Source organism: Morchella importuna, assembly GCF_003444635.1.
Source record: "Morchella importuna strain M04M26 chromosome Unknown Morimp01GS019, whole genome shotgun sequence".
NCBI classification, from domain to species: domain Eukaryota; kingdom Fungi; phylum Ascomycota; class Pezizomycetes; order Pezizales; family Morchellaceae; genus Morchella; species Morchella importuna.
In genome coordinates, this window is record NW_025763416.1 from 327,367 (window position 1) to 341,340 (window position 13,974).

Here is a 13,974-nt window from a genome sequence, read left to right on the forward strand (position 1 = left end):
GTCATTGCAATCGAAGTTTTATTATGTTACGCTTAGTAATGATAAATCATGATTCGTTGATCATTGACAAGAGCGAAAAGAGAGTTATAATCCTCGTCCTCAAGAGAGCTCACCCTAGCAGGTATATTACTATATCGATCTACTTCTCTTTCTTATCCTTCCTACTTCCAACAAATCACCCACCCACTCGTTCCAAAAGGACGTAATGCATACTTCACATAGAATGAAACACCAGAGGTTACACATACATGAGATTGAGCTTAATGATACACACACTGCAGGAATCTGATACCACGGGATGTACCTACAGTACGAAAAAGGGGATGTAAGTACTGTACCAATACGGAATCGTGCAAAACTTCCGAATTAAATCGGAATCCTAAATATTATACCGTATTAATACTGTAACAATACCGTAACAATACGGTATTTTGCCAAAGATAGTACTGGATCCACCCGCTTTTTTGGTACTGTACTTGCGTTATATGGGTATGTACTCTAGAGTACTAATACTCGATTACGCATATGTACGTTCGCTCAGCCTTGATGAGATAAATACCAAGAATCAAACATCAAATACATGTAGGCATATCTAAACAGTATAAGCTTCTTCAAGCATTTCTATTGGTTAGGATGTATGGTCTGCATACCACATATATATAGAAGCACATATATATGTACAGACAAAGAATTGTTCCCGAAATAGGACCCGGGAATACTGGGAAGGGAGCTGGCATCGAAAGGGCAAACACTGGCAGGTAGAATAAATTGCGGATATAGTCTTATACCAAGCTTGATACATGTTAATATTAAGAACTCGTGCGAGCGAAGAGGGTTCGCGAGCCAGCTCATCGAGAAGGAAGAACTGATATAACTGTAGAATTACCCACATAATACAATGCTTACACGATCAGACTGGACCCGACCGATTCTGTTATTCACCTAGGAATAGACCATGGACTGGGCATGTCACTACATGTCCTAAAGACCTAAAGGCAAACACACTTTCTTTCTCACCCATGGCCAGTCGCTCTTGGGAAGTACTCGGACTAGATGACGACGCTGAAAGCTTCTATTCGCCCACTACATATAGATTTGCGGCCGCAGGCCGCATTCCACTTGTATATGTATACACTCGCTTATAGGGTGATGACGGTCAGACCTTTGCGAGTGTTGGCGCTAGAGTTTAAAGGTTTGTCTACCCTATAGATGTAATACATTTATACTAGATCAATTATATGTCGGTACATACGTGCAGGGATTTGTATGTGAACCATTTAGGTTTGTACTTTACGGAAGCAGTCAAATTTGCAAAACTAAGACTACATGCAGTTTCAGCTCTGATCTACTCACTGCACTAAATCTTTCCTAGTACATGTATTTACGTCTGTATGGAACGAAAAAAGTAGTATACAACGTAAAGTCACTGACGTGGCTTTGACTATTACCCCCATGACCATCATCTCTAGATCTACAAGTACTTATTTGGCTTCAGATATTGTGTATGTTATGTCCACTACCATCGAAAAGTACACTTGCAATGATTACTTGTACATCTACATGCTCACATTTATATTTACATAGCTTAAATCTTCATCTTCCTTTTTCGACGACACCTTCTACTAGTAGTGATCGATCAAGAATCATATTAATCAACCATTTAATTAAGAATTTAGAGATCAGTTGAAATTAATTAAAGTCAATCGAGATTTAATAAGCACGCAAATAATTGTACGCTTCACTTGGATATAGAAGGCTCTACACTGACATAGCAGCGTCGATAATATAATATTATCAATGTTGTCGGGGAAGTTCTTTGGCCACATGCACATACTTTAAGCGCCAGGCCACTAGCTACAGGGCCCGATTATAGATCTAGAGCCAAAAGCGCAAATTTTATGCAGGGTTAGTTTAACGTTACACGATAAATATATAGTTATCAGGCGTACTTATATAATTAGTCTAGCCTTGCAATTGCTGTGTTGTGTTCTAGCTAGTGAGGCTCTTCCATTTCGCATAGACTTGATCAGAGATCGAGATGAAGCACACGAACCATGACGTTGGAGGCCTAAGCTCAAAGCCCGCGTGAAAGCCAGGCAGCGAATTAGCTAACAGATGATTCGCGATCGGTTAATTATGGTGTTGCTTACCGTAACCAAGAATTTTTATAATCATCATTTATCACTCGAGTTGCATACGGCCTAAAAAGTATGTGGTATTATTTAATTAAATAATAGATTTATGCATTGATGATTCTAACAACTTGTACACAATTTCGTATATAGTCTTAGCTAATTTCATACGAGAGATTATGGGTGAGAACGATATTATGTGGTTGATATTACACGCTAATATTTAATTGGTTCAATCATAGCTTCCGCTAGCGGTGATATGATTTGACCTATATACGGCGGCCGGCCGCGGGACGCCGATCCCGACCGAGTCTTCTCCTTCATGATATAAAGTACCATACTGCGATTCTCTAACGCGTATGACTTGATATCTTAATTCTTATGAGGCTGGAATCACCAAGGCTTGCTGGCTAAATTTGATTAAAACCTAAAACTCCAATTTTTCGCTGGTTCTAAAAAAGACTGCGTATGCACTCAACACGTGGGAGTTTAGGTGCCTGAAACTAGCCGTATCAGCCGCCACAAAGTGCGAACCAGACACTCAGGCACTAGTTTTAAGTGATATCATACACCCGCCACTGCTATTTAATTAATTGCAGAATAAGAAAGGTTCTGCAGATGATGATCTGCATAGCAACCAAAAAGCAGCCAATGAATTTTTGTCTTGGCCCTGAAATTTGTATGGGGGAAAAAAGTACGAAGACACTTCATATATACTCACTCAAAAATATAAATATTTCCCTAAAAATACAAAAAAATAACCAAATGATAGCCCTTGCTCTAGCCATCACCTTAATAGCAATCCTAAACTTTCAAACATGTTTTTCGTGGAGTTCGGAAAGAGCATCAGTGGAAAAGAGGGGATGGAGGTTGCATTGCAAAAGCTGTAACACACAATTCAAATAACCTCTTGGCCGCCAAGTGTCCTTTTTTTTGAATCGACCAATAGCAGACGCCCGCTGGCCCTTACGGCCCAAAATGGGGTTCTCAGTACTTACCCTTAAGCCCCGGTACATACATACTCAATTATCAAAGTCTAGATCTGCTATGGACCGTATGATATCGTTCTCTGCGCGAATACCCTTAAAGTTAGATAAGTTGTCTGACATATCCTGCCCCACTAGATAAAGCCCTACTTTATTGCAGTAAATACATGTATCTATCTAGAATGGCCCAGAATGGAGAATACAAGGCTAGAAGAGTCCAGACCTCAAACTTGAGCTGCCTTTTGGGAAAATAATTCATCATATAATCATGTAAACCTTCTTTAGAAGATATATTTAAAAGCGCCACTATCCAACGCAAATAAAATATGGTCACCGGCCGCCAATGCGGAGAAGTTCCGGTCCGAACCCAGAAAAATACAGACGAATATTTATATAGGAAATTTAGCTATTATTACTATAGTACGTAACCCCTCGATTTAAGCATTATTGATATAATATATTATAAAGGCGTCATGTCATGAAATGCATCTTGGAAATACATCAAGTTATCATTTAATATTTTACAGGGGTTCGAAGGTAGCTTAATGAAGTACATAATTAAGGAAAGAATGAGGCAATATCGGAAAGATATCAACCATAGCTTTTCGATCTATATCACATTGTAGATACATGTATGCATCTCCTACATGGTTTTTAATAGTAGGCTGCATGCTGGTCATACATCATTCAGGTTCTAAAATCGTGGTAGACATGATTCGTAAGGCTGCCTAATTGATACATACATACATATGTGAGTGAACAAACGTACCACCGTTCATGAACGCCATGTCTCATCAGCGGGCGCAGAAATCACTGTAACAGTCTCTTCACGAGTGGGGTATGCGAGCTCATGATTATGTCAGAACACTTACACCTGGAGAATCTATATAGATCGGTAGTAGTGGTTGGGTCATGCACTCATGAGATATCACTCGGCGCCAGAAATTCCGATTAGTAAACTTAAAATCCTCTGTGCTACAAATCCATATCGCTATACATTCGTATCACCTAGGTCTTGAGGGGATTCTTCTCAGCAGTGGCGCCTACGAGTTTCGCCGAGGAGCAAACATGTGGAGTACCCAGAAGCTGTGTTTGGGGGAGAATATATATATACCCGGCCTGCGCGACTGATCTCAACTTCGAATTGGGCCATATATCACCTAAATATTGTCAGAATACATGTAGCTTAGAAATTAAAAACTACTTAGCCAAGGCCACCAAAAGCCCACTATAAGTACTATAAAGCAAGAGTTTGAAGTGGTCAATAATTAATTTTGCTAACATTTGACACATGCGATCCAGCATAATTGCAATCTTGGAGAAAAACAAAAGCTAAAAGTTATAACGTGTGTACTCACAAAAGCTACCGAAGCAATAAATAAATAAACCCAAAGTGCTCCTCGAAGGCGAGATTAACGAGTGATATATCATGATTCATCACCTTAATCTTTTTTTATTTTTTATATTATTTTTTATTTATTCATTAATTGCATGCAACCCTACGGTTATGGCGATACCTTGCATTGTTCGAGCATAAGCCTATATCTAAATTCACTCGTGTCAACGTGGACTTTAATTTATGAAGCGATTGACTGCTCACGATAGTAAGATTAAAGAGTTTAACACACAATTACGTTTATAGTATAGAATTTTATTGACCTATTTTAAATAACCCTTTTCAACGCAAAACATTATCTACTTTTAGACATTATGACATTACATATACATCGAACTAGCTTAGACTCCGTAGATAACCGGGATTAGCCCGTATCCCCAGAGAAACCAATAGAATTACTCTTCGCCCCTTTCTTGTCTTTCCTTCTGCAATCGCTGCAACATTGGCGACCGAATTCTTACTTGCTTGCCCCATTTATAAAATCCCCATGGGATTGGAATGAGCGCCATTGAGATAAACCCAACTGTAGTCGCCGCCCAATTCGGACCTAGTTTTGAGTATAGCTGAGGGCCAAATAGAGGCAAGATTCCGCCAAGAATGCTATTACTTAGTGTTAGTCTGTATATCAAATTTTTAGATACAACAGGATGTGTTACCTTCTCGTTACAGTGTTCCCCGCCAAAGCAGAGGCAGCATAAACATCATAACTCGTGATTAGGTAACTATTCCCGTGCAAAAATATCCAAGTGTTTCCCAACCCAAAAGGAATTCCACTCAGAATAGGCCAGATCCAGTGAATACTGGTTGGCACACAGGTCCAAGCAAACCAAAACATTGCGGCAGGACTCAGGACTGCGGCAAGACATGTGCACGCAATACGGGCCTCTGGTGGTCTCTTGCCTGTATCTGGGTCTACTTTATGCATCTCATAGATCTTCTGGTTGACTGGATCTAGTATAGCCGACAATATCGTGCCAACACCAATGCCACAGAATGCAAGGCCAGCAGTTGATGGGCCCCAGCCACGAATCTGAGCAAAAACAATTGGATATGCTGTGAAGCAAAGGTAGAGAATACCGTAGATAACCGCAATGTAAAGTGCCCAAAATATACTATCACAATCTCCCTATCAGTCAAGTTATTCTAGATGTGTCCCGAAAGAAATCGCCTCAACTTACCAGAGTGGTTCAGTAAACAACATGATGATTGGTCGTTGTAGACTGGTCTTGATTAATACCCAAAAGTCACCTTCACCATCTTTGTAACAGAACCTTGATATATATCTATCGTCTCCAGTCTCTTTGCGAAGCCTTGCCGCCTTCTTTCGCATAAGAACAGGGGCGTATGTTTCCGGAATGAAAAATGCTAAAACACCTAGTACTCCAGCAATGATGAAAACTAGCCAGCTGGTCCATCTCCACCCAAGGTGTCCATAAACCAAACCGCCAATAATCGGTCCAAGCACAGGTCCGTTCATTGGAGCTAGTGAGAAAATAGTAATTGCCATAGTTCGACCATGCTCATCGAAGATATCCCCAATAGTTCCAGGTGCGTTTGATATTGTGACTGATCCAGCGAAAGCCCTATATTTAAATATTCTAGTGAGTTGGATCCATATATGTAAATAATATTAAGGGGGTTTAATATACCCTAAAAAGCGAACTATAAGGATAGTCGCAAAGTTCTGAGCTAGACATGCTGGGAGCACGAGGATGAAAAATAATGACAGGGAAATCAGGTAGACTGGTCTTCGCCCGTAAAGCTCGCTCATTGGTGCCAAAACCAACGGTCCGGCTGCCAGCCCAAGCATATATGTTGTCATACCTAACGTGGCGATGGTCTTAGATGTTATACCAAACTCTTTCATGATCCCGGGAGAGCCGGAGACATAAGAGGTAGAGTAAAAAACGCTATGTATATAAACAGTCAACAATCGGCCCACCATGTAATCAAACCAACGGTTGAGTTATAACATACACCATCCAAGTCTGTAAGGATACCAATGCAAGAATTAAAGCCTTCGTCTTAGTCGTCCAATTTAAAGCGTTCTGTGGATCATCTGGACCTTCCCACTTGACCTCAAACTCTGTCCCGAGAACTGATTCAAGATCTTTTGCCGTTCTCCCAGACTTTCCAGAAGCTCGAGAAGCTTTGGTAGCTATCCTGGTAATATCAGGGTCCACTAATGTCGCAATTCGTGTGACGCCTTCAGCATAATCGTCAGAGCTGGAGCTTGTGGTTGATGACGCAGAATCGATATCATTTCCATAATCACTCTTTCCCGCTCCAACGCCTGATTCAATATCTTTTTCATCCAGAGAAGACGAGATAGCATCATCGTTTTTTGCCATTGCGATACGTCTCAGATAAAATTTGCGTGTATGTATTTCTTCAGCCTAGGGTCGAAATCTTGGCTTTGTTGTGTGTAGAAGCTATGAATATGTTTGTGGGTTTAGATAACCCTGCTCGCGTTAGTTTGTTTCCCATCAAGCCAAGAATAAAACTCCTGTTAAATGGTGACCCTACTTGTAAATAATAAAATACCATGAGAACATATCAAAAGAGAAAGGAAGGATTTATGGAGTTTTGAAAAAAAGTTGGCACTCTATTTATTTCCTTTCAGGGGCGGGGAAGTAAGCAACAGGTATTTATAAAGCAGGGTGTTCAACCTCCGACAAAACGCCATGTTAACCGTCCAATTGAGTAATTGAACTCCCTGTAAAATGTCTTCCTATGCGTAACAATATCCAACCTCCTGCTGGATTCCGCCGATGTTAGCTAGTGAAAGTCAATTTTCTGTCCCTCGGTATATTATGGCCTGCCCCTCAGTGCCGAATATCCGAGATTTTAATGCGGCGTTCGTTCCACGCCAAGTTGGCCCCGCCCATCAGCAGGAAGGTTCACGGTCCATCATTGATAAGTGACAGGTGGGCATCGTGTCGTGATGCCCTAAAAAGAAAGCAAAGGATCTTCCCGTTAGCTTGTAAGAAGAAATTTTTTTTTTTTTTAATTCTTGCCCCTGAAGATTGCTCAGTACTGTGCGTTGATGACCGAGCATTATTATAGCGAGACATATCGGGACCCGATCTCCTGGTTCGGCACCGTCCGCTCTACCAAGTGTCCGGGATAGGTAGAGGGAGAACAAAACACTCGGCGTTTTATTTACTTAGAAGCCCGCATGTCTCTAGTTACCGGTTATCGTAGGCTTTAGGGCTTCGGCATCACATCCTAAAGAGCCAAGGGAAAAATATATGAAGCGAGGATAAACCCTGTCCTTCAAGGTAGAGCCTCTAGCCTTAGCCGCTGACAAGTGATATGATTTGAACGTCGAAAAACTTTTTAAAACCCGGTCCTTGAGCAGCGGATAAACGTACCCCCCCCCCCCCCCCCGGGGCTTCATCTTGATGGGCGTCTAGGGTTGAATTACGATATAAAAAGGAAAAACACGGCCTGTTGACTGTTGATGGACCTAACCTATCGGTACATGTCATAAATTCCCGTGCCCTCAGAACTTAAAGCTATGAAGGTGCCTACATAACTGGATCGATCTCAGCTGACATTCTTATGCAACGTATAGATGTAGAAGTTACATGATATAGACCCACAATTATTGGGGCCAATCGGCTGGGAACCTTCACGGTAGAGTAGGTACATACAGTTGAGGCGATGATTTCCAGTAGGTACATATCAGGCCGTTCTTTTCCTCAAATTTTTGAAACCTTGCCTGGAAGATACGCAGAATAGCCGCCGATTTGCCAGAGGGCATGCACCAGAGATGGTACATACAAGAATCCTTTTTCGACCCCGTTCGATGTGAGTGATGCAGACTTATTGAAAATCCAAGGTTGAACCACAAACGCTTCAACTTTACAAAAAGCAGTGATTTAAGCACTAAACATAATAACCCAGTCCTTGAATACCTATGATATCAGATATTTCATCAACAAGTTGAGTTTGGGCCCGCAAAGAAGGGGTGGATTGATGCAGACGTTGTGCAAGCGTGTTTTGCGCTCAACTTAGATGTAGATGATGTTGAGGGACTAGCACTCTAGTGTGTTCTACCTCTGCAATTAGAAACACGTCTGGGAGGAGGATGCAACCAATCGGTACATAGACGCCGTCTCTCACAATAATCATCATTAGGGAAAGATAAAGTAAGCCCATTCCCAAGAGCGATTCACCCGTCATTAACAGACAGGGGTAGAACTAAGAACCCTATTCGTCGACTGGGTACGTTTGGACTTTTGGTATATGTTGTACCGCATATAACAGTGGTGATGGAGGTGGTGCATGTGTTTAACTCGACGATATGTATATAGTTACGACATAAGCTTGTACGATTATGTCCCCCTAATGTGTACTTGGTTCGCCATTCTTTGAAATACAATATCTCCAATGTCAATCATGTAGGTTTGGCTCAATTTAAACTAAAAAAAAAAAATTTTTTTTTCTTGGCTCACTTTACTTCACGATATATCACTCGTAGGTTCGTCCATTGGCCTCACAATTAACCACAAATCGCATAAACATATAGGTATATATTATTCCATTACATTAATTTACCACATTATGTTCATATTCTGTTTTATATCGGAACGCAACATTAATATACTAAATAAAGCAAAGAAAATAATTGCGATCCAGGGCTATGCGTTTCTAGACCTCGTAACCAACAATAACCAGAAAACTCCACAAACCATTATACAATCACCAGACTCATAAAACAAGCGCCATGGAGCCGTAAGCATATTGCTTAACAGCAAATAAAAGAGAACACAATTATAATCAATGATTAACAACCCTTAAACTTCTCCTGGGGCTCAGCAACACTCCCCAAAACGTTGGCTCCTCACCCAATAGCTCATTTGCGCTCTCACTTCTTTCCAACTCTCCTCCTAGCCCTTCTCTACCCATTCCTCCGCTATATTCCATGTTTGAGGCTAGCTTCTCACTCGCTTCCCTCAGCTCCTTGATCTTTTTGCGATACCACATATAAGCTGCCCCTAACAGCAACAGCACTAGTAAAACAATTCCAGCCAAACTAGCACCAATTATAAGACCAACATTAGGTGATTTTCCAGGATCGTTGGGATCGCCCAAGATTGTACTGTTGGCATACGTGGTGGTCGTAGACACAGAGCCATCGGAATTCGTGATAGTCGCGACAGTCGGCGCAGCAGCTGTGTGTGAAGTGATTGTAGTATACTTATAATCTCCCGGCTTCCCAGTTGCAACAGGTGAGTCAGGGTCTGCAGTCATCCCGGGTTTTGTAACTGTTGCCCCACCAGTTGCATCCCCCCAATAACACTAATCACCACATCTGGTACGCGGTAAAACCCCGCGACCTCTTTCTCTGCACTGTTGCTCGAACTGCTGGTGGGCGATTTATATTCCGTTTTCCATTGTGTCGTATACGCATCAAACACGTAGATTCCGGGACTATCACAGCTCAGTTCTTGTCCCACATAGCCACCGATAACCACCATATCGCTGCCATGGAGCTCGCAAGTATGGCCTGCTCGAGCAGAAGGGACTGTTTGACCGTCTGTATCAACCTTGATCCAGGAGAATGACGGGATTGAGAGAATCCACATGTCGTTATACTGGACTTGTTCTCCATAAGGTACCAGATTTTGCCCACCAAAGAAGTAGATATTATGGGAGGAGCCATCAGATGCTGAGCCGACAACTGCGCAAGGATTAACACGGTATTTAGGAGTAGTGCCATCAGTGGCTTGCTTTGTCCATTTACGGCTGGAGACGTCATAAATATCGATTATATTTAGCTGGGAAAAAGTGTCGTTCAGGCCGCCACCAATGCCGACGAGGATACCTTCAGAACCCCACGGAACCTGAGAAGGTTAGTGTGTGTAAAAAGTCTTAATAATGTGCTGACTTACAAATAGTAAAACACTATCTGCTCTTTCCGGGACTCCAGCATCCTCTAGCCCATTTTCGGTGACGTTAAGAAACTGGTTCTTGTTCATATCAAATTGTAGTAAACTCTTTAAATATATACGTGGTGTTTGTTTACTCCACCCTTCGGTTGTGTAAGAGTCCAAATGACCACCAAAATAATAACCAAGCCCTCTGTCAGGAATGCTAACGCCTGCACCTTCTGCAGCTCTTTGTATACTCTTACCCCCAGAGTCACTATCAATGGAAGTCTTTGAGGTGATATCTGACCATTCTGCTGATTTGATGTTATATTGCCAGAGCGAGAATGCAGTTGGTGCCGCATCTGGTTTATCAGAGAAGAGGCCGCCGTAAAGGTAGATATTCTCACTGTTATGCCAGAGATAGCTGCCTCTTGTATTAGTGTGCTTCATGAATACATTGAAAGGGGTGCAGACCCATTCGCTACTGCAGGTGGGCCATCTGGTTGTGGAAGGCCTTGAAAGTATGGAGCAGCAATGCTCCAATCTTTGCCCAAATCTAAAGTCAGGAAATTATTGTCTAACTATATATATTAGTATTCGACTCTTCTGCAAAAAAAGGGGAGAGCTCATACGTACTCCATGTATTTAAAGACTGGTCGGGGCTTGTTTTTGCTTGTCCTCCATAGATATAGACTGTATCTCCTACCAACACGCTCTGGTGGCTCCATCTCAAACAAACGTCTGTCCTACTCTCTGCCCTCTTGGCCCTATTATTCCAGCCCCATCTCTCCCGACCAGGCTCAATTCCTGGAGCTATCATCCAGTCCTCAGAATCGACTGGGTTTGCGTCCGCCTCTGATCGATAACCGTGGTGATATGGGGAAGAGCTGAATAGAAGGACAAATATAGAAAAATAGAAAGTTGCCCGCGGTAACAAGTACAAGCGTGGCAGAGGAAGTATGGAGGTTGAATAGCTAGCGCGGAATAGTCGATACATGTATATCCCAACTAGGTATTGATTCAATAAAATAACTATATTTTAAAAAAGTAATAGTTGATCAGATGTTCAATTCGCACCCAGAAATGGATGAAAATTTGGGATAAAAAATTCGGACCTAGAGGGAGGTAAACCGAGACTACATGTACCAAAATGTGGGTAGGACTTAAGCCACACAGCAGTAGATATTAAGCAGATACCTATGGGAATTTAAGAAAACATGACTTCACAACATGACGAGAACCTGCTTTACCGCCATAGATATCTGTTCGCCCCTAATTCAAAAATCTGGTTAAATACCATAGATCAGCAAAGCGGCCGTTCCTCAACTAGATAATGATTGTCATTATCAGCTGCAGATAGAGTTGGTAGCCGCAACTAAACAAGACCCTGACACCACGCTAACGTCATACGTCACAGTCTTGGCAGTCGACTCCAACAGTCAGAAGGCATGCATGACGGTGATGTTCCATCTCTCTCTGCACACATAAGCTTTAGTTGAATAAGACCTTTACGAGGAATTGAACCTTATTAAACTCCACAACCCCATTCTCTCCTCCACTATTGCAGTTCTATGCAGTGTCGGTGACACTGAATGCCGATCACCTCTACTCAATATAGAGCTTTATCTCTTTAAGATATACTTATATACATGTATTTAGAATAAGCTTCTCAAAAGACTACCGCCTCATGCGGGCTATGCATACTCATTCCAGGGGCGAATTAAGACTATTAGTTAACTACTCACACTTTAATTAAGCCATAAAAATTCTTGGTAGCGACCTCACAAAATTTCAAAGGACTTAATTAACGCGCGAGTAGGGGTTGGGAACAAGAGTCTCCCATCGGCCCTTGTTTGCCGATGAATGGCCATCTCCCATCGAACAAATTTCTCCTTAATTCAATAAATGACTTCACCTAGGCTCGTCCCCGACGTACCCGTCTGCTTCCATGCTGGGCAGCTTGCTGCAAGTAATGGGCTGGGTACGAGACTAGGCTACACCTACTCATAAGTCATGTCTCTCCAATTTCCTATACATCAAATTAATGTCGGGATATTTACTCTAGACGTCGACTAAAGTACATAATGGTCAATAGCAATATTTATATCATGGGCGTCCATAAAAAGTTACTTTAGATGGCTTTGTTGACTCTATAAGACCCTTGAACTTACAATAACAAGATAGACTACATGAACCATATCGCGCGAGTTGGAGTAAATGTTTCGAAATGAGCCACGGGTTTTAAAGAACCTGTCTTGGCAACCGAGTGATCGGTTTTGAAGCAAAGTTCTTGAGTGTATCTCAACCAGGGAAACACAAACAAGTGATGCTACTCATAGCTTTGGTGAGGCATTGCCAGAGGACCTATTGGCTCTCCTCGAGTACCGCTGTTTTTCAGGGATATAGGTTGTTAGCTAAACCAGATTAATTCAAGATTTATATATGCAAAACCAAAATAACTTCACACATCCAGCAAATTTGCTTAGTCTTTTGAGAAGAGCGAGAATCAGGCCCTCTGTACTATAACTCTATTTTGGGTATGTGCTAGTGGTTGTTGGTTTCATTGTCATAGGTTATGAAATAAATGCACTATAAACCGTGGCTAGTAACGTCCGAAATTAGTCGGGTGACGGAACATGATATGAAGATCGGTACGAGAGAACTCTTGGCGATAGTTCTTAAACTCGAGCTCGCAGTGTCTGGTTAATCGTGCGTAGTTGCACTGAGCGTCGACGTTCCCATCGAGTGACCAGTCATGAGCGAACGTATGTATCTAACTTAGCAGAAGCCCATGGCCGGAGTAATTAAATTAATGACAAGTGTATACCAAGATTGGAGACTATGTTCCACGGAGTTGTCGTTCCATCTCTTGAACCAGTCCATGTAGCACGTGCATAGCAACTGCGCGAGCTCCGGGAGGGTCGATATGGAATAGGGCACATTGAGTGCTTAGAATTGTGCGTGTTCAGAGCTTTATAAGACCAACCGGCGAAAATCTGTACCTGTAGATCAAAGACACAAAATAGATCGTATTTGGAAATCGCCCCAATCAGGTGTGAGACTAATTTACCCAATAATATAAGGGACCGTTTAGGGACGCACAAATCCTCTGTGTTCACACATTGAACAGATGAATCGACATTATATGATTCGTCGATGTATAACCAGATGTTGGAAATGTTCTGCAGTCGGCGCTCAAATCGACAGATGTTTGTTTCTAAAAGAAGCATCGTCCAATATCTTTGTTTTCTGCACTTGAGTGACATTACGATTTTGTGTTTTGGCAAACAATACTCCAGCCCAGATGGTACCTGTCTCTGGGCAACGTTGTTGTATGTAGTCTTCTCTGTGACATCGGGTTTAAGTGTTGAAATATCACCTGGTACCACTGCATTGCTGCACATACGTAGTGTATGTCCTCGCGGATATATGTTGACTATGTGTTTGTCGATTGTCGGTAAGCTACACGAGGCCTTTATTTTTGTGGTTTCAACATCTGCTAATTTCGGGTTAAGTAGGTATCTTTTGTGCGTTCAATTGAGCGTTGTCAGGCCACCTGTCCCAAAGGGTTTGCATCATAC

General features: G+C 42.0%; 2 protein-coding genes across 2 annotated transcripts; both read right to left on the bottom strand.

Annotated features, from left to right (window-relative positions):
- Positions 1-4,909: 4,909 nt before the first annotated feature.
- LAJ45_06476 (uncharacterized protein) lies at positions 4,910-6,865 on the bottom strand (the record flags this gene model as incomplete). The annotated part of the gene is made up of 5 exons (XM_046116040.1): positions 4,910-5,114; positions 5,171-5,626; positions 5,693-6,097; positions 6,164-6,424; positions 6,492-6,865. The coding sequence occupies 5 exons, from the start codon at positions 6,863-6,865 to the stop codon at positions 4,910-4,912; spliced, it is 1,701 nt and encodes a 566-aa protein (XP_045970701.1).
- A 2,434-nt stretch (positions 6,866-9,299) lies between these two features.
- LAJ45_06477 (uncharacterized protein) lies at positions 9,300-11,213 on the bottom strand (the record flags this gene model as incomplete). Its single annotated transcript, XM_046116041.1, has 5 exons — positions 9,300-9,763; positions 9,823-10,366; positions 10,415-10,817; positions 10,868-10,970; positions 11,030-11,213. The coding sequence occupies 5 exons, from the start codon at positions 11,211-11,213 to the stop codon at positions 9,300-9,302; spliced, it is 1,698 nt and encodes a 565-aa protein (XP_045970702.1).
- Positions 11,214-13,974: the final 2,761 nt, after the last annotated feature.